This window comes from Nicotiana tabacum, chromosome 17 (genome assembly GCF_000715075.1).
Source record: "Nicotiana tabacum cultivar K326 chromosome 17, ASM71507v2, whole genome shotgun sequence".
Classification (NCBI taxonomy): Eukaryota; Viridiplantae; Streptophyta; class Magnoliopsida; order Solanales; family Solanaceae; genus Nicotiana; species Nicotiana tabacum.
Genome location: NC_134096.1, coordinates 124,347,590 through 124,372,696, shown reverse-complemented (window position 1 = coordinate 124,372,696; position 25,107 = coordinate 124,347,590). Strand labels below are relative to the sequence as shown.

Genomic DNA, 25,107 nt, shown 5'->3' with positions numbered 1-25,107 from the left:
AGGAAGAACGAGAATAATGAGTGACCTCCCAACCAACCTCACGAACATCATCGACGAAAGCTCAGAAGTAGTGGATGAAGATACAACACCCAATGCCTCTCCTAGGCGAGGTGGATCACCTCTCTCCACTACAGCATCACAAAAATCCCTTAGCAAGGCAGCCTTCACATCCGTGGGAGATGAGACACCACCAGCGATAAAGAAGCTCCTTGAAGCATGGCTAACTGATACACTGACCAGCGTCCTCCATAAGCCCGTCCAGGATGCGACCGCAGTAAATGCGAGAACCCGTGTTGCACTACCAATGGACGAGCAACATGATAAACCCCCTCCTCCACCCCCGACGATAGGTATTACTCACAATGTTGTTAACCATGAAGGCGACGACGCTCTCACAATCATTCTGAAAAGGATGGAGGAAATGGAAAACAAGAACAAGGCACTTCGGGACCAAATGAGAGAACATCAAGAAAGGGTCGATAAAATTTCGGGCGCTCCTAAGTTATTGCCGAAGAGAGATGTCGGTCGGTTCGTCGAGCAGCCATACAGTGATAGCACTGCCCCACATATTATACCAAAGACCTTTAAAATGCTACCTTATCTGAAAATATATGATGGCACAACCGACCCTGAGGATCATGTGACCTATTACGTCACCGCATTGAAAGGCAATGACCTCGCCAAGGAACAAATATCTTCCATTCTGGTAAAGAAATTTGGCGAAACCCTCACGGGAGGTGCATTGACCTGGTATTCGCAACTACAGACGTGTTCCATCAAAACCTTCGAGGAAATGGCCGATAAGTTCGTGAATGCCCATGCCAGGGCCAAGAAGGCCGAGGAAAGAGTGAATGACATATTTGCTATCAAACAGTCCCCGCCCGTTTTAACCGAGTAAGAATGACTTTGTACAATATATCAAAAGGGATTGTGGTAGCTGCTTTTCAAAATGGGCTAAGCAGAAATGGTTCAAGGGCGACAAGAAAATTATTAAGTCGGCTTATGAAATATCCCCCAACAACTTGGGATGAAATACATAATGTATATTGTGCCGAAGTCTAAGAAGACGAAGACGACATCAACGGGCTGACTCATCGACTGACCACAGTACAAGTAAAATCCAGAAAAAATCGGAGAAATGATATCAGAAGAGATCCCGTGGCCTCACGACCAAACCGGGAATGACATCTCCCATATGTCAGAACTATTATTGCATATTTGCAGGACGACATACTCCCCAATGATAAAAAAGAGGCCAAGAAGCTGTGAATGCAAACGGCCAGATACAACATCGTTCACAACAACCTGTACAAGAGGACATATGGCGGCCCTCTAGCGAAATGCTTAGGCCCAAATCAGACGCGGCATGTCTTTGAAGAAGTACACAAAGGTCACTGTGGAGCTCACTCTAGCAATCGAGCTTTGGTCAGATGCCCCATACGAGTGGGGTATTACTGACCCACCATGAAAAAGGAGGTCGCGGATTTCGTGAAAAAAATATGAACAATGCCAGAAGTACGCTCCAATGATCCACCAAGCAGGCGAACACCTACACTCAGTAACTTCCCATTGGCCGTTCATCAAATGGGGAATGGACATCATGGGCCCCCTCCCGGAAGGACAAGGTAACGTACGATTCCTCTTGGTTTTAAATGACTATTTCTCTAAATGGGTAGAAGCAGGAGCATTCGCCCAAATTCGCAAGCAAGAAGTGATCGCCTTCATATGGAAAAATATCACATGTTGTTTCGGTCTCCCCAAAGTAATCAACTGCGACAGCGAACCTCAATGTGTAGGAAAGAAGATCGCCAACTTTATCAAAAATGGCATATCAAAATAATACTCTCAACTTACCACCGCGCGGGCAACGGGCAAGCGGAATCCTCCAACAAGTCAATACTGAACATCATGAAGAAGAAACTTGAAGACGCCAAGGGGTTGTGGCCGGAAATATCACTAGAAGTACTCTGGGCCTACCGAACAACGCCAAAAACGAGCACAGGGGAAACACCATTCTCATTAGTCCATGGGACTGATACAGTAATACCAGTCGAAGTCGAGGAGCCCAACCTAAGATACTTCCGCAAAAGCAGACCCCAGAACGATGACAGTAGAAGGCAGGAACTCGACGAAGTCGAGGAACAGAGAGATATGGCCTACGTAAGAATGGTTGCCCAAAAGCAACAAGCAGAATGCTACTATAATAAAGGGAAAAGATCAGGCCACTCACAGTCGGGGACTACGTGCTTAAAGCTAAAACACAAGCAAGCAAAGACCCACGGGAAGGCAAACTAGGAACAAACTGGGACGACCCCTATAAAATCAAGGCAACAACAAACAAAGGGTCATTCACATTAGAAATAATGGAAGGAAAGCGACTACCAAACAACTGGAATATTACACACATCAAGTACTTCAGCTTTTAAAGGATGAGGTCCCCAAAGTCGCACTCTTTTTCCCTCACTTGAGTTTTGTCCCAATTGGGTTTTCTCGAGGAGGTTTTTAACGAGGCGATGACGGAGATACTTCAGGGTTGAAGTGCGCACAAACGAGGGCACAGGACGCCTAGTTCATTGCTCGATCTCTCACTATTTTTCCAGTTCGACCAATAAAGGGACTAGATATACTGGGACTGGGACTGAACTACCAGCTAACGCCCAAAAAATATTTAAATCTCTCCAAGAATATGAACAAAGTGCAAGTACATTAAATTTATTGCTGCTATCCCCAAGTAAAGGTTACATTCGTCATCGTTCTAATTAATACCTACTTGGCCCACGGCCTTAACTAAATAAAGATTACATTCTACCTCGTTAGAATTAACACCTACTCGGCCCACGGCCCCAAAATAAATCAAAGTTACATTCGACCTCGTTCGAATTAATACCTAATCGGCCCACGGCCTTAACTAAATGAAGGTTATATTCGACCTCGTTCGAACTAACACCTACTCGGTCATCAGCCTTAACTAAACAAAGGTTGTATTTGATCACGTTCGAATGAACACCTAATCGGCCCTCGGCCATAGATAAACTCGCGACGTGTTCGACCTCGCGACGTGTTAGACCTCGTTTAAACCAACATCTACTGTCCCTCGACCGAGTTCAAACGTAAAATTTGTTTCAACCCCATTCAACCTACTCGAACAAATTTATTATGACAAAGGCGACCAAGTAACAAAATCAAAAAGTGTACAAACTCGAATGAAGAAAAAGAATCAGGTACGAATAACAAAACTAACATTTAATACTTAGAATATTAATTACAAAGGCTCGAATACACGCCTACAAAAAATACACACAAGTCCGCGGCTAAACAAAAAAGAAGGAAAAATAACTAATCATCGCCTGGCCCAGCACCACCACTAGCTTGGTCGCCCAGACCATCTCCACCTACTTTTTTGCCATCGCTATCGCTATCGCCATCGCCAGCGGGATACTCATCCTCGTACCAGGCATCCTGTTCAATCCATTCCACGCATGCATCCTCATCATCACTAGCTTCAAGTGTAGCAGGGTCATAGCCACATGTAAACCGAGCTTTACGTGCCTTAGCATAAGCATCCTCGAAGTTGGCTTCCGAAACATCCCCCGCCCCCATCATATCCCTGAATATATCCAACTGGGCCTCGGCGTGAATTCACTCCTCGTACAAATCCCGCGGAACATCAGGAAAAGCAGAAGTACGGGAAGAGGACGGTTGAGCCAATAACTGTACATTCTCGGCTTCGAAAGCAACAACTCGATCAATAAGGCACGAAGCCTGTTTTTCCAGCTCCCCTATCCGCTCATCAAGTCGCTCATCTCTGAGCCTAGCCATCTCCATAGCACCCTCCCGCTCAGAATGGAGAATGCGGATCACGATCTCCAAAGCCTCTGCTTTTCTCAAAGCTGACGACTGGGCCAACTCCGCCTTCTCTAAACCCGTTGCCTTCTCAGTGACCTCGCCACTCAAAGCGTCCACTTTGAGTTGACACTTCTCGAGCTCGGTGCACAATGAGACCACTTGGGCTTGAAGGTCGGGACATTGGGTCTCGATCCCCCTGCTCACCTCGAGCTCATCCTCTTTTCCCCTCAACGCCCCTGGGAGAATGCTGTATTTTTTGATGACTTTTACCAACTCGTCAGCCTTCTCCTTCAGTTCATCTCGGAGAGCCCGGAAGCGGCCGCTCTCGCATAACCATCTACAGATCTCGTGATGCTTGGTACGATATTCATGATATTTTCGCTCCATTTTTTGAAAAATAGCCTTTCGCCTCTCCTCTCGTCGGGCGCTCTCAATCTCCAAAATCACGATTTGAAAGAAAAACAAAATATAAAGAGTAAGAACAAAACTTCGAACTCGTAAAACTTACCCTAAGAGCAATGCCGGCTATACTCCTAGTTAGAGTGGCATCCTTCAACTTCTCGAGAGTTTTACCCTCCACATCAGAGCAAAGGGGACCGAGAGAAGGGACCACGTCCTTTGTGTCCACCAGCAAGTCCCGATCCCTGGGGATCGCAATAGTCCGCATGATCCCCTCCAACCTCACCTCGAGTCGGGTAAATCCTCCCCTCATCATCCTCACCTCCTCGGCATCCATGTCGGAGCCCATCTCATAACCTTCCTCGGCTACGTATTTCCCTTTTAAGTCGACCCTCGAAGAAAGATCTTCGGCCAGTCGCGAAGCCGATGGCTCGTCCTGCCGCAAGTCGTCAGGGACTCTCGCCGATGGCCCATCAAATCCCATCACGGTCTCAGGGAGAGATGTACCATCTTCTGCTTCAGACGTGGGCAGAATCATGGGCGGCAACTCGACGTCACCTCCAAGCTCTATAATCACCGTCTCTCGGACGACAAAATCTTCCATGAATAATCTCCTCTTGCGGGAAGTAAGTTATCTCCACTCGGCGTCGATTCTGCTTCATTGTCCTCGTCTACTAGATAATACAGAGGGGAATTCAGAAGTTATGCTATAGGTACGGTCGACGACCGGGCAGACCTAGCTGTGACTGAAGAAGGAATAGAAGCGGAAAATCGTGCGGACTTGGACGCGGTCATAATGGGAACCGACCCCGAAGAAGCATCCTTCATCTTACGAAATGCAGGAGCAGGGGCCTTTGGTCTATACGAAGGTCCTTGGACTGAAAAAGATAGAATAAAAGATTCACTTCCTGCACAAAACTACAACGGGCAACTGACCGTGAGGTCAAAACAATATAGATAAAAATATGTACAGGTGCACTCACCGGTCGCCGAAGGCGCAGGCCCGAACTTCTTCAGAAAGGCCAGTCATTCACGAACCCCCACTGTGTGAGGTAGAATCCGGTTGACCCAGTCATGAATGTGCCCGACCAAAGGAGGGGTCGGTCAGCTGCACGAAGAAGGGACGAAATGTCAAACCATGACTAAAACAGGCAAAACAAATGCTTGGGTAAAATAGAGAATACTTACGGGAGTAATTCCAAGTCTTAGGGAATCTGCTCGCATTGGCCACCACGTCCTTGGTTTTGACAAAAAAATAGTTGAGCCAGAACTGACGATTTGCCTTATAGTTCATCTTCACTACTAGGCACTTAATTCCTCTATGGCGAAGGTGCAACCCCGGACTATAAGGTGCAACCCCGGCCTTATAGTCCATCACCCTCAGGTGGTGAAGTGTTATCTCAACCCCGTCCAATTCAAATTTTGTCAACATGTGGATAAGCTTGTAGATGTATGGAGAGAGTTGGGTCGAGCAAATGCCATAATAACGGAAAAATTCCTCCACCAATAGGAGAAGAGGAAAGGAATAACCGACGTAGAAAGGGTACGCATAGCATACGCAATATCCAAGGCGGTGTATTTATACCATATCGCGCCCCGCTGGGATCAGATCGATATAGGCAGAAACCTTGAACCTCGCCCTAAACTCAGCAAGATCGATCTCACTCATCGTCGACTCCGGGACCTCAGGGTCGTCCTCAGGTATTTTCGAGAAATCGGACCTAGTTTTCACATTACGGGGAACTATTTCCTCCACCATAGGGAAGTTCTCTTCCTCAGCAGCGAAAGAAATCCTATCAGCGTGAGGAGGCATGCCAGAACTAGAGGGTGCGTTAACCATATTCTTGAGAGAAGAAGTTTAAAGCACATGAGGGATGGAAGCAACTAAAATCACTCGAATCAGAGGAGTGGATACGTAATGACAAAGACAAAAGGGAAAACAAGGGTTCAATATGGATAACGAAGAAGGAGACATAGGGATTCGATATTAAAAGTATGCAAAACAAACACAAAGGGCCTCAGGTCCTTATTTATAAGAGTTCACGCATCAGGACCATGAAATCAGGCCATCATTACCCAGTGCAGGTATCGAAACGGCAGAGGCACAGGAAATGACGCAACGCATCGGGAAAATGCGTCACAGTGTCATGACGTCATTCTGAAATAATGCGGCCCCAAAGGTTGTGGCTCACGAAAGGTCATATCGCCACCTAGTCTGAAGCACCACTATCTGTCATGACCCTAAAACCAACCGTCGTGATGACGCATATCGTGGAACTAGGCAAGCCAACTACTCAAACAGATCACCAAGTAAAAACTTTAAAAATAAAATGAAAGTAGTTAATATTTAACAAAACCATTTAAAAATAGAAATAAAACCACAACGCGATACAAATCTCTCCCAAAAATCAGGGTGTCACCGAGTACATGAGCATCTATACAAGGATACAGTCTACTACAATGTTTGAGGAAATAGGAACTGAAATACAGATAAAGAAAATGAAGGAGATTCAAGGCTTGCGAACGCCATGCAGCTACCTCGATAGTCTCCGAGATCTCGACTCCTCACTCAGCAGTAGCCGTAACCAGAAGTACCTGGATCTGCACACGAAGTGCAGGATATAGCGTGAGCACAACCAACTCAGTAAGTAACAAACCCAAACTGTGGGCTGAAAGTAGTGACGAACTCAACCGGCACAGTTCAATACAGAAAATAACAGTGCAGAAATATAGACATACTTTCAAGTTCGATAGATATCTTAAAACGGAAAAATGGATCAAATCTGAATGATATGAAAAATATACTCCTCTACTTCTACCATGCCAATGCACATGTTGTATGCGATGCACCATGCTGACAGCCTCATGTGCTCATACTCTCAAATGCTCAATAACTCGGTACTGTATATGGCCCAAATGGCTCGGGGAAGATCCATCCCGGAATATATACATCACTGACCATCAGTCACCCAGTACCGAGTAGGGAAAATCCGGCCCGTGAAGAAGATCCATCTCCAAGTATAAAATGCTTCGGACAAGATCCATATCCAGGGAAGATCCATCCCTCAATAATATCAATCGCGCTCACTAGGGGTGTGTGCAGACTCCGGGGGGCTCCTTCGGCCCAAGAGCTATCATAAATCAATATAATTGTTATGACGTGCAGCCCGATCCCATAACTGATACTCATAATCAGGTTCTCGGCCTCACTCAGTCATCAATCTCTCCAATCTCACTCACGGGCTCACAATGTCATGAAAACTAGCCTGAAACAATGATATGATGTATCAATAAATAACAACTAAAACTGAGATATGATATGAAATAAATGAATATGACTGAGTACGTAATATCAATGAAATCAGTAAGGCGACAACAAGAAACGACCACTATGGGTCTTAACAGTACCGGCACAAAGCCTAAATATGATATCTAACATGATTGACTGCTCAATTACTTTATCACATGATGAAAATACGGATATCAACAATATAGAATCACGCTATCGTGCCATGGAATCAACCAGGTCACAATTCTCATGGTGCACTCCCGTCACTTGGCATGTGCATCACCTCAGTACTAACCACATAACTTATAATTCCGAGTTTCGCACCCTCATATCAAAGTTTGAAAGTGTTACTTACCTCAATCAGGGCAAAACTCTACTCCAAAATGCCTTTGCCTCTCAAATCGATCTCCAAATGTCCTGAATCTAGCCACAAGTAGTACAATGCAATCAATATAGGCTAAAGGGATCAATTTCACAAGAAAAGTACTAAATTATAGCCAAAATCCGAAATCAGTCCAAACCCGGTCCCCGAGCCCACGTCTCGAAATATGACAAAAGTCACAAAATCTGAAAGCCCATTCACTCACGAGTCTAACCATACCAAATTTATCAAAATCCGACACCAAATGGTCATTCAAATCCCCAAAGTTTACCCTTTAAATACCTAGCCTCAAACCCCCAAATTTACACCTAAAAAACACACCATCTAGGTGGAAAATCAGTGGGTAAACACAATTATTGAAGAAAAATGGATACAAGGATCTTACCTCAAGAATTCCACTTGAAAAGCCCTCTCAAAATCTCCAAAATCTGAGCTCAAATGATGAAATGAAGCCAAAATCGCGAAGTCTAGCATTTATAGATTCTGCCCAAGCCTTCCGCACCCGCGGCAACTTGGCCGCTTCTGCGGTCTCGCAGGTGAGCCCCCACAGCCCGTTTCTACGCCAAACTCCGCACATGCGCCCCCTCTTCCACACCAGCGCACTCATTTCTGCGAGACAAATCTCCGCTTCTGTGGAGTCAAGCTTCAAGGCCAAATCCACTTATGCGGCCCTTCTGCCACATTTGCAGTCGCGCAGATGCGGGAACACCATCGCACCTGCGACCTTCTGCTGCTTCACTCCCTTGGCCGTTTATGTGGCTTACCTCCCGCTTATGCGGGCACACACCTGCGATGAGACTTCCGCAGGTGCGATTACACCAGCTGAGTCCAAACTTCAGCAGCCTTACAACTTCAAATCTTGACCCATTAATCACCCGAAATCAACCCGATAAGTCATATAAGAACTATAAAGCACAAATGGAGTAGATAAATGGGAAAACTGGGCTATAACTCTCAAAACGATCGGTCGGGTCGTTACAGCCTCCCCCTCTTAAACAAACGTTCGTCCTCGAACGGGTCTAGAAACATGGAGTCTCAAATAGGTGCGGATATCTGCTCTGCATCTCCCGCTCAGTCTCCCAAGTAGCCTCCTCCACGGGCTGACCTCTCCACTGCACCTTCACTGAAGCTATATCCTTTTACCTCAACTTCCGAACCTGCCGATCCAAAATGTCCACCAGCTCCACATCATAAGTCAAATCACCATCCAACTGAACCATGCTGAAATCCAAAACATGAGACGGATCTCAAACATACTTCCGGAGCATAGATACATATAACACTTGATGAACATCCGATAGACTAGGCGGCAAGGCAAGTTCATAAGCCACCTCTCCAATCTTCTTAAGTACTTCAAAAGGTCCAATTTACCGAGGGCTCAACTTGCCCTTCTTCCCGCACCTCAACACACCCTTCATGGGCGAAATCTTGAGCAGAAACTTCTCCCCAACCATGTAAGCAACATCACGAACCTTCATGTCAGCATAACTCTTCTGTCTAGATTGTGATGTGCGAAGTCGTTCCTGGGTCGTTTTAACCTTCTCCAAAGCATCCTGAACTAAATCAGTACCCAATAGCCTAGCCTCACCCGACTTAAACCAACCATCTGGGGATCTACACTGTCTTTCATATAAAGCCTCATACGGAGCCATTTGAATGCTCGATTGGTAGCTGTTATTGTAAGCAAACTCTGCGAGTGGCAGAAACTGATCCCGAGAACCCCCAAAATCAATGACACAAGTGCGCAGCATATCCTCCAATATCTGAATAGTGCGCTCGGATTGTCCGTCCGTCTGAGGGTGAAATGATGTACTCAACTGAACATGTGTACCTAATTCTCACTACACTGCACTCCAAAACTGTGATGTAAATTGCGTGCCAAGAGTTATTCCTAAACCTTCGAATCACTATTCCACCTTACCACGCATATACCCAGGGGTGATCCCACGTCACTCTATTCTATATAGGCCTGACAACACAACACAATTGATGATCATTACTTTAACCTTAGTCCGTAAAACTTAGAACTCAATTTCCAACATTCAGAATTTCTTACAAGGCCCGAGTCTCACACCTACACACTATATGAGTTTGAACTAGCTGTATCAAGCCATAACCATAACCCGAGATATAATCGCATAACATACTACACAACTTGCATACTCTCAACACCATTCTCGATCATCGTAACTACTCAAACCAACCAAGTACTAGTAAAAAACCCCAAGTTCAACACAACCTTGTTCCAAAACCTTCATACACCACCGATAATGAAAGAAACATACATGAACTCACAACCACTAACCAAATCAACAGGTCATGAAGTTTCATTCGTTCAACAAGTACCATAGCCAATTATTTAAGCCGAATTTTAAATTATTCTCCCAAACACGTGGTAGTCAAACTTGATAGTACCCATTCTAGGTCCAATGACCTTATATTAACGAATACAACTATTCCACAGACATGCCATACCAATATAATTCAAGCCACAAACTGTGCAATCCGTGTACCCAAAAATGGAAAATGTCTCAAAGAAGAGAGCGGTTTTGCAGGTTCAACAAAAACCACCACAACCGCAATGTTATGATCTCATCTCATATAGTAGAACCAAGACACACAAATCTAATAACGGTAGCCAGCACTCCCAGATCTCACATTAACATCACCCACACGGACAACTCACGTGTTATAGTATCACTATCTGGACCCGCACTCACGTGCCAATAATATCAGTACATAGATCTGCACGGACAACTCACGTGCCAATAACATAATCCACCTAGCATGGTCACAGGCCTTCGGTCCAACCATGTCATACATGAGCAATCAAATAAGTACACAGTACATGATAAATGAAATAAGATTCACACGCTCCTGGACTGGTATAAATAACACGCCATAGAGTAGGCATGTGCAAAGTATGCTATCACAACTCAAATCGGCATGCTAACGTAGAAATAGTAACTACCCAGTTTTTAGGGAATCAACCTCTTTGTAACCTCAAGTATAGCCTAGATAGTTCTCAACAAAGGTACGAATACGAGAAACATTATAACTTTATGCTTAACAGTCAACTCTAAGCAGATCATAGCCTAAGCATTCTTCTGAGTATGAATACTTGCTCCGATGCCCGCACATGGGCTCAGACCCCACATATATGTGCACTCATAGCGCGTAGCTATCACAAATAATTAGCGCAACTAGTGCCTCCACTAAGTTTAAATAAAACACTCACCTCAAGTAGGTCGCAACCCTGAAACAATATGCTTCGGAGAACTCCTAGTCTCTAAATTCATAGAACACATGAACCACCGTAATTGATACCAACTCCAGCACTCGAATGACTAACACATCTTTCATGTGCGATCATCCCACGAGGAATACTTTCATAATTCTTCTGTGCCACATAGAAATAATTTGAATGTCAACAGTCTATCAACCAGGTGAGTACCGCAATACCAATGAACACCCGTAAGTCAAAACACAATACGCCTACTGAAATACATACCCTTCTCAAGGATTACCGAGCAGCTATAACATTCGTCTAAACATCTGAAATTGACCATTCTGTCTGTAATTCGTGATCTTCCTTTTAAGACTGAACTGCCACCTTGTACATGTGATCCCGCACAACACACCACATCTATCATGCCAGCATGTGATAAGCACAAGAATCTCGTTATCAACTCTGGGTAACTAGAAAATTACATACCCGGTCATTTAGAAACCTTTCTCTTGCTTCCTTCCAGGAGGAAATCAGAATACATAACACGTTCCCCACACCAATTGAAAATATCCAGTTCAAACCATGGTAGAAACCATCAAGAATACATTAAAATCCACTTTCACCTAATCAAGCTATCAGAACTAAATTCCTCTGACTCGACCAAGCCACGCAGGACACCAAACCCAAGAATATTGCCACCAAAACATTTGTAGAGCCTCACCACATTATAATTACCCTCAAGTTGACATTTCTCCTTGTCATAACACAACGATCCTTAACCAAAGCTCACTACAAGACATCCTAACATAAAATGACACCGCCCTAAGGCCCATAAGCCATTGTATTCTTCTTAAGCACTACAAAGTCCCACAACCGAGACACCCACTTTGTTCAATCCCAAATTGCACCTCCCAAACGGGCTGAAAGACGCATGCCCCCTTAGCGCAACAACACCCAAAAATTAACCATGCCTTAACATCACCAATCAAATTCATACTTCGTGCGCACTACATTCTTCAAAATAGCAACGTATTCATTCCATGATTTTCATATTTTTCATAAAGTGCAATGTAGCTCGTATTCAGGAATTTTCTTACTCGAGCCATCCTCAATCTCAACCTCTGCAAGTCATAACTAATCCATAAGTATGCCTCGGGCAAAAACCAATACAGCACATAATTGTGCAATCAAATCGTAGATAGCAGACTCCCCCACTAGGCTCAAAGCCATAAAATAAAACATCTGATAACTCACCATACCCATACTATACTATTATCATAATCCCGCAGTCGATTCAACAAAAATGCTTCACGAGCTCAGGTAACACAAATCATAAAATACCTCAATCATCCGCTAAGCTCGTATTTATTCTCTTGATAGTCAAGTCAACTTTCTCACCCAGATTCAAATTCAAATCTCAACACATACACTCCACTGGTAGAATAGAAACTCTCCCGCTCAACATTATAAGGAACACACCCACATAGATTACTCTGCAAGAGATAACCCTCTGCTTAGCCTCAAATTGGCATCTTGTTATACCCTTTCACAGCCACAATTACTACGCAAACACTTAATCTTCCTGAGTCCAAACTCATTAACAAGACATGGGAATTTAATTTGTTCCACAATTAAACAACGTTAAAGATCCTTCAATACACTCATAACTCGAGACTATATGTCAAATCAAGACAGAAATCAAATACCCCATGGCAAAGTCTTGAGTCATAAGTAAACTTTATGCGTCACATTCAACCCATCTGAACACATCCCGCAGTCACATCATACTCATCATATAGCCATTCGATCGCTCATCGAGCCATAATTTTCCACTCATAGGGACACTACCGGTCGCATGAGTCCAAACTCGCAAGTTCTCATAACCGAAACTACCAAGCTTAAGCTGTGATCTAACCCTTGCCTCAAGTCCTCCAGACCGGCCCATCACCAAAATACAGAATACTCATCTCGAACCTCATTCATAAAATCACAAACCAGCGATGCACAACTGATACCGAGCGCTCACATGTGCACACGAATGCGTGGAAGGAATTCAAAGAGTTATGTTTCAACCTGAATCAATTCCGCACGATAGAATACAAGAAAGTAAAATTTTCCTAAGGGTTCGACAGCCTCTCGAAGATAAGTACAGTTGTATCCGTACCGATCCGCAAGACTCTACCAAACGTGCTCATGACTCGTGAGACCTATATAACCTAGGCTTTGATACCAACTTGTCACGATACCCCAAAACCAATCGTTGTGATGGCGCATATCGTGGAACTAGGCAAGCCAACTACTCAACCAGATCACCAAGTAAAAAATTTAAAAATAAAACGAAAGCAGTTAATATTTAAGAAAAATATTTAAAACCCGAAATAAAACCACAATGCGATACAAATCTCTCCCAAAAATTGGGGTGTCACTGAGTACATGAGCATCTATACAATGATACAGTCTACTACAATGTCTGAGGAAATAGGAACTGAAATACAGATAAAGAAAATGAAGGAGAGTCAAGGCATGCAAATGCCATGCAACTACCACGATAGTCTCTGAGATCTCAACTCCTCACTCAGCAGCAGCCGTAACCAGAAGTACCTAGATCTGCACACGAGGTGCATGGTGTAGTGTGAGTACAACCAACTCAGTAAGTAACAAACCCAAACTGTGGGCTGAAAGTAGTGACGAACTCAACCAGCACAGTTCAATACAGAAAATAACAGTGTAGAAATGTAGAGATGCTTTCAAGTTCGATAGATATCTTAAAACAGAAAAATGGAACAAATCTGAATGATATGAAAACTATACTCCTCTACTTCTACCATGCCAATGCACATGTTGTATGCGATGCACCATTCTGACAGCCTCATGTGCTCACACTCTCAAATGCTGAATCACTCGGTACTGTATATGACCCAAACAGCCTAGGGAAGATCCATCCTGGAATATATACATTACTGACCATCAGTCACCCAATACCGAGTAGGGCAAATCCAGCCCGAGGAGAAGATCCATCTCCAGGTATAAAATTCTTCGGACAAGATCTATGTCTAGAGAAGATCCATCACTCAATAATATCAACCGCGCTCACTGGGGGTGTGTGCAGACTCCGGAGGGGCTCCTTCATCCCAAACGCTATCATAAATCAGTATAACCGCTGCGACATGCAGCCCGATCCCATAACTGACACTCATAATCAGGTTCTCGGCCTCACTTAGTCATCAATCTCTCCAATCTCACTCACGGGCTCACAATGTCATGAAAACTAGCTCAAAACAATGATATGATATATCAATAGATAATAACTGAGACTGAGATATGATATGACATGAATGAATATGACTGAGTACGTAATATCAATGAAATCAGTAAGGTGACAGCAAGAAACGACCATTATGGGCCCTAACAGTACCGGCACAAAGCCTAAATATGATATCTAGCATGATTGACATCTCAATTACGTTATCACATGATTAAAAGACGGATATCAACAATATAGAATCGTTATACAGTGTCATGGAATCAACCAGGTCACAATTCTCATGGTGCACGCCTGCACGCTCGTCACTTGGCATGTGCGTCACCTCAATACCAATCACATAACATATAATTCGGGGTTTCGAACCCTCAGATCCAAGTTTGAAAGTGTTACTTACCTCAATCCGGGTAAAACTCTACTCCAAATGCCTTTGCCTCTCAAATCGGTCTCCAAACGTCGTGAATCCAGCCACAAGTAGTACAGTATAGGCTAAAGGGATCAATTCCACAAGAAAAGTACTAAATTATAGCCAAAATCCGAAATCGGCCCAAACCCGGCCCCCGGGCACATGTCTCAAAATTCGACAAAAGTCACAAAATCCGTAAGCCCATTCACTCATGAGTCTAATCATACCAAATTTACCAAAAATCGACACCAAATGGCCATTCGAATCCCCAAAGTTCACCCTCTAAATCCCTAGCCTCAAACCCCCAAATTTACACCTCAAAAACATACCATCTAGGTAAAATATCAGTGAAAAAACATAATTATTGAAGAAAAATGGACACAAAGATCTTACCTCAAGAATTCCACTTGAAAAGCCCTCTCAAAATCTCCAAATTCCCAGCTCAAATGATGAAATGAAGCCAAAATCGCGAAGACTCGCATTTATAGACTCTGCCTAGGCCTTCCACACTTGCGGCAACTTGGACGCTTCTGCGGTCTCGTAGGTGCGCCCCAATAGCCCGCTTCTGCGCCAAACTCCGCACCTGCGCCCCCTTTCCCGTACCAGCGCACTCGCTTCTACGAGACAAATCTCCACTTCAAGGCCAAATCCGCTTATGCGGCCTTTCTGTCGTATCTGCGATTGCGCAGATGCGGGAACATCATCGCACTTGCGACCTTCTGCTGCTTCACTCCCTTGGCCGCTTCTGCGGCTTACGTCCCACTTCTGCGGGCATGCACCTGCAATGAGACTTCCGCAGGTGCAATTACACTAGCTGAGTCCAAACTTGAGTAGTCTTACAACTTCAAATCTTGACCCGTTAATCACCCGAAATCAACCCGATAAGTCATATAACAGATATAAAGCACAAATGGAGCAGTAAATGGGGAAACAGGGCTACAACTTGCAAAATGACCGACCAAATCGTTACACTATATGACTTGCTCCCCCAATTATGTCAACCACGATAAAGAGAGTCCGCTCATTAAGGTCGTCTGGGCTCGACCTCAATAAGCGGAGAGACTAATTGTATGTGCCAAAATCTGCCCTAAGGGTATTTAGTCTAATATGACATTAAGGAAAGTCGGTCGAGGTCGGCCAGAAGGTAGCAAAATTCGTGGCCGAGGTGTCAACCATGGTCGAGGCCATGCACTGCGTAAAGGACAATAACGACTAGTTTTTTGAATAAGCTATTAAAGAGAATATTCTTATGGATATTCCCTATATTTGTACTATTAGGGTTTATTAGGGATATGTGTTGAATATATAAGGGAAAAGAAAAAGAAAGAAAGGCATGTAATATTCATTTGATAAGAACACTTTTGAGAACAAGATTTGCTCTCTCTGATAAAAATACAAAGATTACCTTTTGATAAAAATTCTTGCTCATATTATTCCCAACCTTTTCCACCAGATCCGAGGATTGTTCATACGAACCTTGGACATTTCTGTCACTCATCATTGTCAGGAGAAATATTCGTCAAATCCATTCATTATTGGGTGAATCATTCTCCTTATTTACTTAAGTGTCATTTATTGTTAGATATATCTTCATTAATGTTCATACTTTAAAAGTATTTTGCACTAAATGTCATCAATCATTTATGGGATCTGTCCCCATCTCCCGCACGTTTTCGAGATTAGCATATAAAGTTATTATCCTCCACTAGATTTAACTCATTATAACATAAATTTAATAGTTTTACTGGAAGTCACATTTTTTGGTCAAACAAAACCTCCACCTCAACGTGAAAGGCAAAAAGCTCACAAGTTGGAGATTACAAATCGAGTACAAATTGGAGATTACAAATCTATTATTTGCCTCGTATGGAAACTTAAGTGCACCAAATATGTACTACATGAGATTATAAATGAGTAAGCAATCCAATATTCTCTAATAATGATTTCACATGATATTATGAATTAAAGGACAAGTGGTTCTAGATTATAAACTCGTCAATTATCCTTTTGTATAAGTTATAATTAGTGTTTTATTGACTTGGAGTTGGTAAGTCAATAAGCAATGAGCTGTACGTATTTTCGTAGATAATTAAGCCTATTCTTGGAAATAACGATTAAATTAATTCTTTTAAGCAAATTGAGGGATGAAGCGATGTACAAAACGAGAAACTTTTTGATTTATATATTCAAAAAAAATAAAAGTCAAATTGACTCGCCTCAAGCAAGATAAGCAATAATGTGAGAGCTGATTGGTGTTTGCTTATTTGCAAAGTCGAAAATGCTAACGTAACTTTAAAAGGTCCACTCACTATTTATAAAATCTATAAGTTAATCAAAAGTTAAATTGACTATGAGCGTAGACTTCATTAATTCTTTTAATGAAGTTTCTGGTTTCTTTTTAAATTAAAAAAAAATGAACAAAATAAAAATTCTAACGACAATGACAATGCTTGATACAATACCGTACATAAGTCAACTGGAAATTAGATTGTAGATACATTACTTTTATATAAGAACAAAATACACCTCTATATGAGTTTACTCAAGAAGGATCGTGTACTCCAATTTTTATTTTTATTTTGAATTTTTTTACTCCAAGATACATAATTGAAAATGATCACCAGAAAGTATTCAACTTAGGTTGAGACACAAGCTACGTATTTCCCGCTTTAAAGACAATTGATTCACCATCTTGATATTAATTACCAAAACTTAGTAGATTCTAACGTGGTCGACTTCGAACATAATTTATCTTATGATTGCTTTTATCATACTTAAATTTTTATCCACGCCAAAAAGCGTGATAAGTTTATTTCAATAAAAAATACTTTATTCGTCCAAATTTATATAACATCATTTGACTAAACACTACATTTAAAAAAAAAACGTTAAAAAATTGTGTCCTAACATAAATATTTGACAATTGTATGGTTGTAAATTATCTCATTATGGATAAAAGTAAAATTTTAAAGTTAAATTGGTGACATTGTTTTTGCGACAGACTAAAAAGGAAAGTGTGTCATTTAAATTAGGACGAAGGGATTAATAATTAAAGACCTGTTCGCTGAATTTTATTACCAGTAGATAAAAAGAATAAATAAGGTCAATTGAGGCAGATTATCAACCTAACCTAACTAAAGACTAAAATAAAGAAATTTATCTTATAACTAAAGTCGAGTCTTAAAAGATACAGTACTAGTAGAATATCAATAAGAGAATCATTAATGTTATGTTGAGCTGCTAAACGGCCGAAGTGGAATTGGCCATGAACCTCCTTGGGTTGTTCCATTTTTGAATCAATTATTGAAGTAGAATCATATGATGTATTCTTAATTACTACTCCGCATGGGCGGAAGGGGCTACGCCAAAAAATTACATTTATATATGTAAGTCAAAATCTGTTTTGCACTTCTATATATTATATTTTGAATCTTACAAACTCAGTTGACAAGCATATCACGGTGATCAAGAGGGTTTAAAATCTTTATAAAGTCGCTAATTCCCCTAGGCCACAATTTTCTTTTAATTTTTCTAATTCTTTCCTTTTTTTGAACCCCTTAGCGCAAATCCTTCGTTTTTTGCATTGCATCTTGCTAATTAAGATCCATTTATTTCTAACTATCATCCTAGTCATCTTGTTCAATATGTCGTATGGCTTCAGTGAGATATTATTTTCACACTAGATATTATTGTCCCATTTCTGTAACGTTATAAAATCAAAAGAGAGCATTATAAAATCAAAAGAGAGCAATGTGATTTGAACCAGCAACCTAACAAAGATTTTAAACCCCCTTGACAGTTATGATTTTGGGATGTATCAAGGGAATTTAAAATAAAATACATAGAGATATAAACCGAATTTTACCTTTATATATATATATATATATATATATATATATATATATATATATATTGTAATTTTCGGCAAAGAATGTTTGGGTGAATTATCGATCCAGTAAATCCGCCCCTGAATTCTCCATCAGTAATATTCCCAACATGTGTTGATTTTGTTATAAGAAAAATCAAATTATGGTGGATGTCTACTCTTACTCCATGATCTTCTCAAATGCTTAATGACATATTTCTATGCTTAATGACATATTCAATGACATATTTTTCTTCACTTTTCATTCCTATATAAAGGCCTTGTAATAGATAGGAAGATACACACAATTGAAGAAGAAAATCTCTTCCTTCTCTCTATCTCCATTTCTTGTTCATGTTTTACTAAATTGCTTTTATTTCATAACAACATGTCTTATTCATGCTTTACTAAGTTGCTTTCATTTTATAATACGTTATCAGCACAAATTGCTCATTTCATGATCTTCTATGTCAATACTATGTAAATTATAAGCAGACAATGAGAACAAGTACAATGAAAAAAGTCTTGGATGATAATACAAAGATAAGTTTTACATCCATCTAAACCCATTCATACTTTCATATCTTTGCATTAACTTTATGTGTAGTGTTTAGTAAAAATATTTTTTTCAATTGTATCCAATAAAATAAAGAACTGGAAAGGTATGTCTTTATTTGCTACATCTCTTATAGGACAAAGATAATATTTCAACGTATATATATATGTTCTGACCTTTTACATATTATGATAGATAATTATTAAGATAATTTAGTAATAATATTTTTACCATAACATGATGTATTTCATTGAAAGCAAAATTGACATATATCCTAACTAGCATTTTTGTTGCAGAGGAACTGTTTCAAGATTGAAATAGTTATATATGTCTTCTTGAAAGTTAATTTACTTATGCCTATAATTATGAAGTAATAATATTTTAAAGGCTCGAGTGCGAATCCTAGTAAATTTTGGCCTATTATGCCAAAGATTGAGGGTAAGACAATGAATTCAAGTCCCAAAGCGCTATGTTGATGAAAAGACGTTGGATTCAAGTTCCAACGCATTATGGCCTAGCATGCCTTTATATGGGTAAGGCATTGGGTTTGAGTCCTAATACACCATATTGATAATAATAATAACTAAAGAAAAAATAATGTAATTTTCATGAAAAAGCATGAAGCTTGTCCCACTTGATTTGTTCCATTCTTGAAGTGAATGTGATAGCAGTGTATGATAAGTCTAAATAAAGATAAGTGGTTGACCAATGAATGTGGGCATGTGAAAGGCCAAAATAATAATAGTTATCACTATGGTAATTATAAAAAGGGAAAAATTCTTTGAAGAGAATGTGACTTGTGATAAACATTGAGATTGCATACTCATTCGTGAAAGTGAATGTGAAAATATATATATGATAAAGATTATGCATAATAATGTACTTGTGCATAGTTGGATAAATACTACAACTCGCCTCTAAGGGAGGTTTGAGACAAAGAAAGATAATGAATATTATTGTGTAGTTACATGAATATATCATTGGTCGAATACATATAATACGCCAAAAATATTTTGTCATGCCTTATGAAAGTTATTAAAAGCAAAATTAAAGCAAGAAATTATTTTGCTTGTGATGATTTTGAACATGGCAATTATTATGATATGATTCTCTTTGTGAAGGAGACATTCATTAGATGGATGGTGTGACAAAAGATCTTGTAGTACAAAAGCAGTTAAGAGCTCTGAAAGAACTAATTTGTTACTACCCGGATGAATGAAATTATTCATGACATTAATATTGTAGTAAATCTCAAAAGAAATATTTTGATTTACAAATATATTAGCCAAAGTGGTTGGCATATTGAGACTATAAATGAAAAGAAGATTGAATATCTTTATATTACTATAATCATACCGGGTAAATATGAAAGGTTACCTGACTTTTCTTCTATTTGTACTACACAAGTATAAGCATGATGATGCAATCACAAGCCACAAGTAAACTAAAGGTTTACTGAAATAAATATTAGTTGGCATGACCGGTTGACCATCTCGGTTCAATTATGATGCGAAAAATTTAATTGAGAATTACATTGGCATATATTAAAGAAATATAAGGTTCTTCAAAAATTCTCTTATGCTGCTTATTCTCATGATATACCAATTAAGGTTGGGATTGAATCCTTTGATTTCTGGAACGAATAAAAGGTGATAAATATATGGGCCCGGTCACCTTCCATGTGGACCGTTTACTATTATATGATTTTAATAGATGCATCTATTCTTTGGTCACATGTGCATTTGTTATCAACTTGTAGTTTGACTTTTGCAAGATTGATTGCTCAAATTATTAGAGCACAGTTCCAAAATATAAATTATGATTATTTATCTTGATAATACTGGTTTAAATCCAAGTTGGTTTAGCAGAAATTGTATGCCTCCAATTATAGCTAAACCATTAGTTATGAGAACAAAATTTCCAAAATAAAATTTGGTATGTGATGTATTATTTAATATACAACAGCACTTATACGCGTCTAGCCAAATTAAGATAAGTTCTCCCTATCACAATCGGTTCAGGGTCAGGAACCAAATAATTTCTATCTAGAAATATGAATGTGTTCCACCACAATGTACAAAGATGGATCCCCAAATAAGGCTAGGGATATGTGTCGGTGATCCCAACAATAGGGGGAGAAAATGGGCAGCTGAAAAAGTAATGCATGTAATGAATTATTATGAGTACATCTAGATCCTCGTATGAGAAAATGTGAACTTGAAGTTCAAGGTATAATTCATTTGTAAAATATTGCCAGACGTATTTGCTGACCCAAAGTTAAATATCATATTCAGCTGCTAATGCTCCAAATAAAATAAAGTTCATAATGAATAGAGTCTATGGCATGCATGAAGCATAATAGACTAATCGGTTCCAAAGATAAAACTCCTTTAAAAAGGAGAGGAGCAAATGTTCAAGATGGTCATAATAAGGAGGCAAGTGCTCTAGAAGATCACCACGACATAATACTTCATAAGACCTGTTACGAGGCGCCTTCCTGAAGTTCCTTGGAAGGGTGACATAAGGCTAAGCAACCGATGTCAGTACGGTTGTTGTCCGCTAACTGAGATCCCCTCCGTACGCTAGACTAGATTGTCAGTGCCGTACGGGAAAACCAATGTCATGAGCAATTGAAAGAGAGCAGAAAAGGGAATTGAGAATGAAAGAAAGCTTGATTGCATTGAATGAAAGCTATTACAGAAAACAAGACGGTGTCGGGGGGAGAGACACCAGTACAGAGAATTGTTTGCTTGCTTGAAAGTTTTGATTCCTTGGTCCCCCTTAATAATGCTTAAAAAAAATAAACCAAAGTTACATGACTAGATCTATGAAAGCTGAAAAATCACACTTAAAGAAAATACAGCAAAACTACTCTATATTTACAATGAAAAGGACTTAGTCTTCTACAAAGCAGCAACAAGTCCGTTGGCAACAACTTTGTCTTTAGCATCATGGTCTGCGCGCGCGGCATTGTTTACGCGTGCGGCGCTGTTGGCATCTGCCTGTGGCTGGGCGCTGGTGATGGCTATCGGTGGGGCGACAGAGGCGCATGCGCGCTTGTCACTTGGAGCTGCCGAGACCACGGGGCCGACCGTGGCGACGGGCGTTAGGAGGCTGGCCAGGACGCCACGGGGCGCGTCCAAGGGGTCATGGGGCATGGTTGGAAAGCCGCCCATGATATTCTCCCCCACCTGAGTTGGCGACGTCCTCGGCTCCTTCCTTGCAAGGTAATCATCAATCAGGCTCTTGTAGGCTTTGAGGTTTGTTCCCCTCTCCCAAGTATTCTCCTATGCATCACATCCCTGCCATTTCACCAAGAACTCCTGGTGATCTTTTCTTGAGGCGTGAATCACTCGATCATCAAGAATAGCTTCAGCACGCCTTTTCCCGGTTGAATTGGGGTCTCGAATACTTGGTATTGTGAGTTGGCTTCGTGAAGGATCCTCCATATCTTCCCGAAAAGGTTTCAGGAGACTGACATGGAAAACAGGATGGATTTTCCACCAAGCTGGGGTATCCACCCGGTATGCAACTTTCCCAATGCGCCTTTCAATGGACAAGGGTCCAATATATTTTTGCAATAGGCGAGGGTCATGGACCCCTGCAAACAAGTACCGCTTTGGGATTTTGACCATCACTTTGTCTCCCACATGGTATTCAACAAAGCGGCGATTCTGATCAGCATGCCTCTTCATCCGCTTTTGGGCTTTGACAAGATAGCTCTGCACTATCTCCAAATTTTGCTTCCATTCTTTTGAGAAGCTAGCAGCCCGAGGAGATTTTGACATGTTTGGTGTGTTCACCGTGTGTGGGAGTAGCGGTTGTTGTCCGGTAACAATTTCAAAAGCGCTTTTGTTGGTACTTGAGCTCTTTTGCAAATTGAAACATAGTTGAGCAGCATCCAGAAAGCTTCACTCAATTCTTCTGCGATCCGGTCACAAAGTGCCGGAGATATTCCTCTAGCATGCCATTGAATCGCTCCGTTTGGCCATCAGATTGCGGATGAAAACTTGAGCTATGACTCAATTTTGACCCGAGGCACTTAAAGAGTTGGGTCCAAAAATTGCTAGTGAAGCGTGAGTCGCGATCACTAACAATGTCTTTAGGTAATCCCCAATATTTGACGACATGAGAGAAGAATAGTCGAGCTGTATCTTCTGCTGATATATATTGTGGGGCTGCTATAAAGGTAGCATACTTGGAAAACCGATCCACCACAACCAAGATAGTTGTGAGATCTCCGACCTTGGGCAATCCGGTGATGAAGTCCAGGGAAACGCTTTCCCAAGGTCTTTTTGGGACAGCTAGTGGGTCCAAGAGCCGTGCCTGCGTCAAGCGGTCTGACTTATCTTTCTGGCATACTAGAAAAGTCTTCACATACTGAGCGACGTCATCGACCATTTGAGGCCAATAATATGCACGACGAAGTAATGCCATGGTGCGTTCCTCGCCGGGATGACCGGCCCACAAAGTATCGTGGCATTCTGCAAGAAGAGCCCGTCACAGATCTCCTCCTTTAGGAACATAAAGTTGGTTCCCTTTCACCTTCAGGAAACCGTCTTCGGTGTAGAACTGGCGAGTCTTGCCCTGTCCTACCAAATCAACCAAATACTGTGCAGCAGGATCCTTGATGAGTAGATCCTGTATCTGGTCTTTTATGGTGGTGGTTACTTTGCTTCCCTTTAGGGCGGCGAGTATACACATCGATGCTAGATCAGCTCTCCGATTGAGTACATCAGCAACATGATTGGTCTTTCCACTTCGGTACTCCAGGTTGAAGTGAAATTCCGCTAGGAGTTCCTGCCACCTAGCCTGTCGACCGTTCAGCTTTGGCTGGGTCATGAAATGGCTAACGGTTGTGTTGTCTGTCTTGACCAGGAATGGGGATCCCAGTAGATAATGCCTCCAAAGGCGTAAGCAATGAACGACAGCCAATAATTCTTTCTCATGGGCGGCATAGCGCCGCTCTGCATCCTTCAATTCCTGGCTCTCGTACGCTACGGGATGCCCTTCTTGTAGCAATACTCCACCAAGTGCATAGTCGGAGGCATCCGTTTGCACTTCGAATGGCTTGGCCAAGTCAGGGAGGGACAAGACTGGGCTACTAGACATAGCCATCTTCAATGCGTCGAAGGCCTCTGCCCGCTTGGGCCCCCAATCCCATGGGGTGGCCTTCTTGAGAAGTTCTGTTAGCGGCACTGCAATGAGGGGGTAACTTTTCACAAAACGCCGATAGAAGTTGCATAGACCAAGGAACGACCTCAAGGCATGTATATCCTTAGGAGGCGGCCATTCTGTAATGGCCTGAATCTTCTGCTGGTCTATCTTGATCCTCCCTTCCTCGATGACATGTCCAAGGAAGTCAATTTGTTTCTGAGCAAAGGAGCACTTGGATAGCTTCACATATAATTCGTGCTCCCGCAATCGGGCTAGGACCTTCCGCAAATGCTCCAGGTATTCTTCCAGTGTCTGGCTATATACCACAATGTCATCCAAATAAACCACGACGAATTCATCAATGTATTCTCGGAAGACTTGGTTCATCAAGGTGCAAAATGTGGCTGGCGCGTTAGTCAAGCCAAAGTGCATAACCAGGAAATCGTACGACCCATATCTTGTCACACATGTCGTCTTGTGCTCATCACCATCTGCAATCCGAACTTGCCAATAACCTGTCCTCAGGTCTATTTTGGTGAATACCGTCGCACCACCTAGTCTATCAAACAAGTCTGCCATTAGCGGAATAGGATACTTGTTTTTCACGGTGATTTTGTTTAGAGCCCGGTAATCCACACAGAGTCGTAAACTACCATCATGTTTCTTTTGGAATAGCACAGGGGACCCGTATGGGGACTTGGAGGGCACGATGATCC

At 41.6% G+C, this 25,107-nt stretch overlaps 1 protein-coding gene across 1 annotated transcript; it reads left to right on the top strand.

The window, feature by feature from the left end:
- Positions 1-1,908: 1,908 nt before the first annotated feature.
- Positions 1,909-2,295, top strand: LOC142172092 (uncharacterized). The gene has a single exon (XM_075235864.1). It carries the CDS (start codon positions 1,909-1,911, stop codon positions 2,293-2,295), a length of 387 nt encoding a protein of 128 aa, XP_075091965.1.
- Positions 2,296-25,107: the final 22,812 nt, after the last annotated feature.

Bases quoted from the DNA above. Each gene is read 5' to 3' on its own strand.
- LOC142172092 (XM_075235864.1), top strand. From the start codon at position 1,909: ATGAAGAAGAAACTTGAAGACGCCAAGGGGTTGTGGCCGGAAATATCA.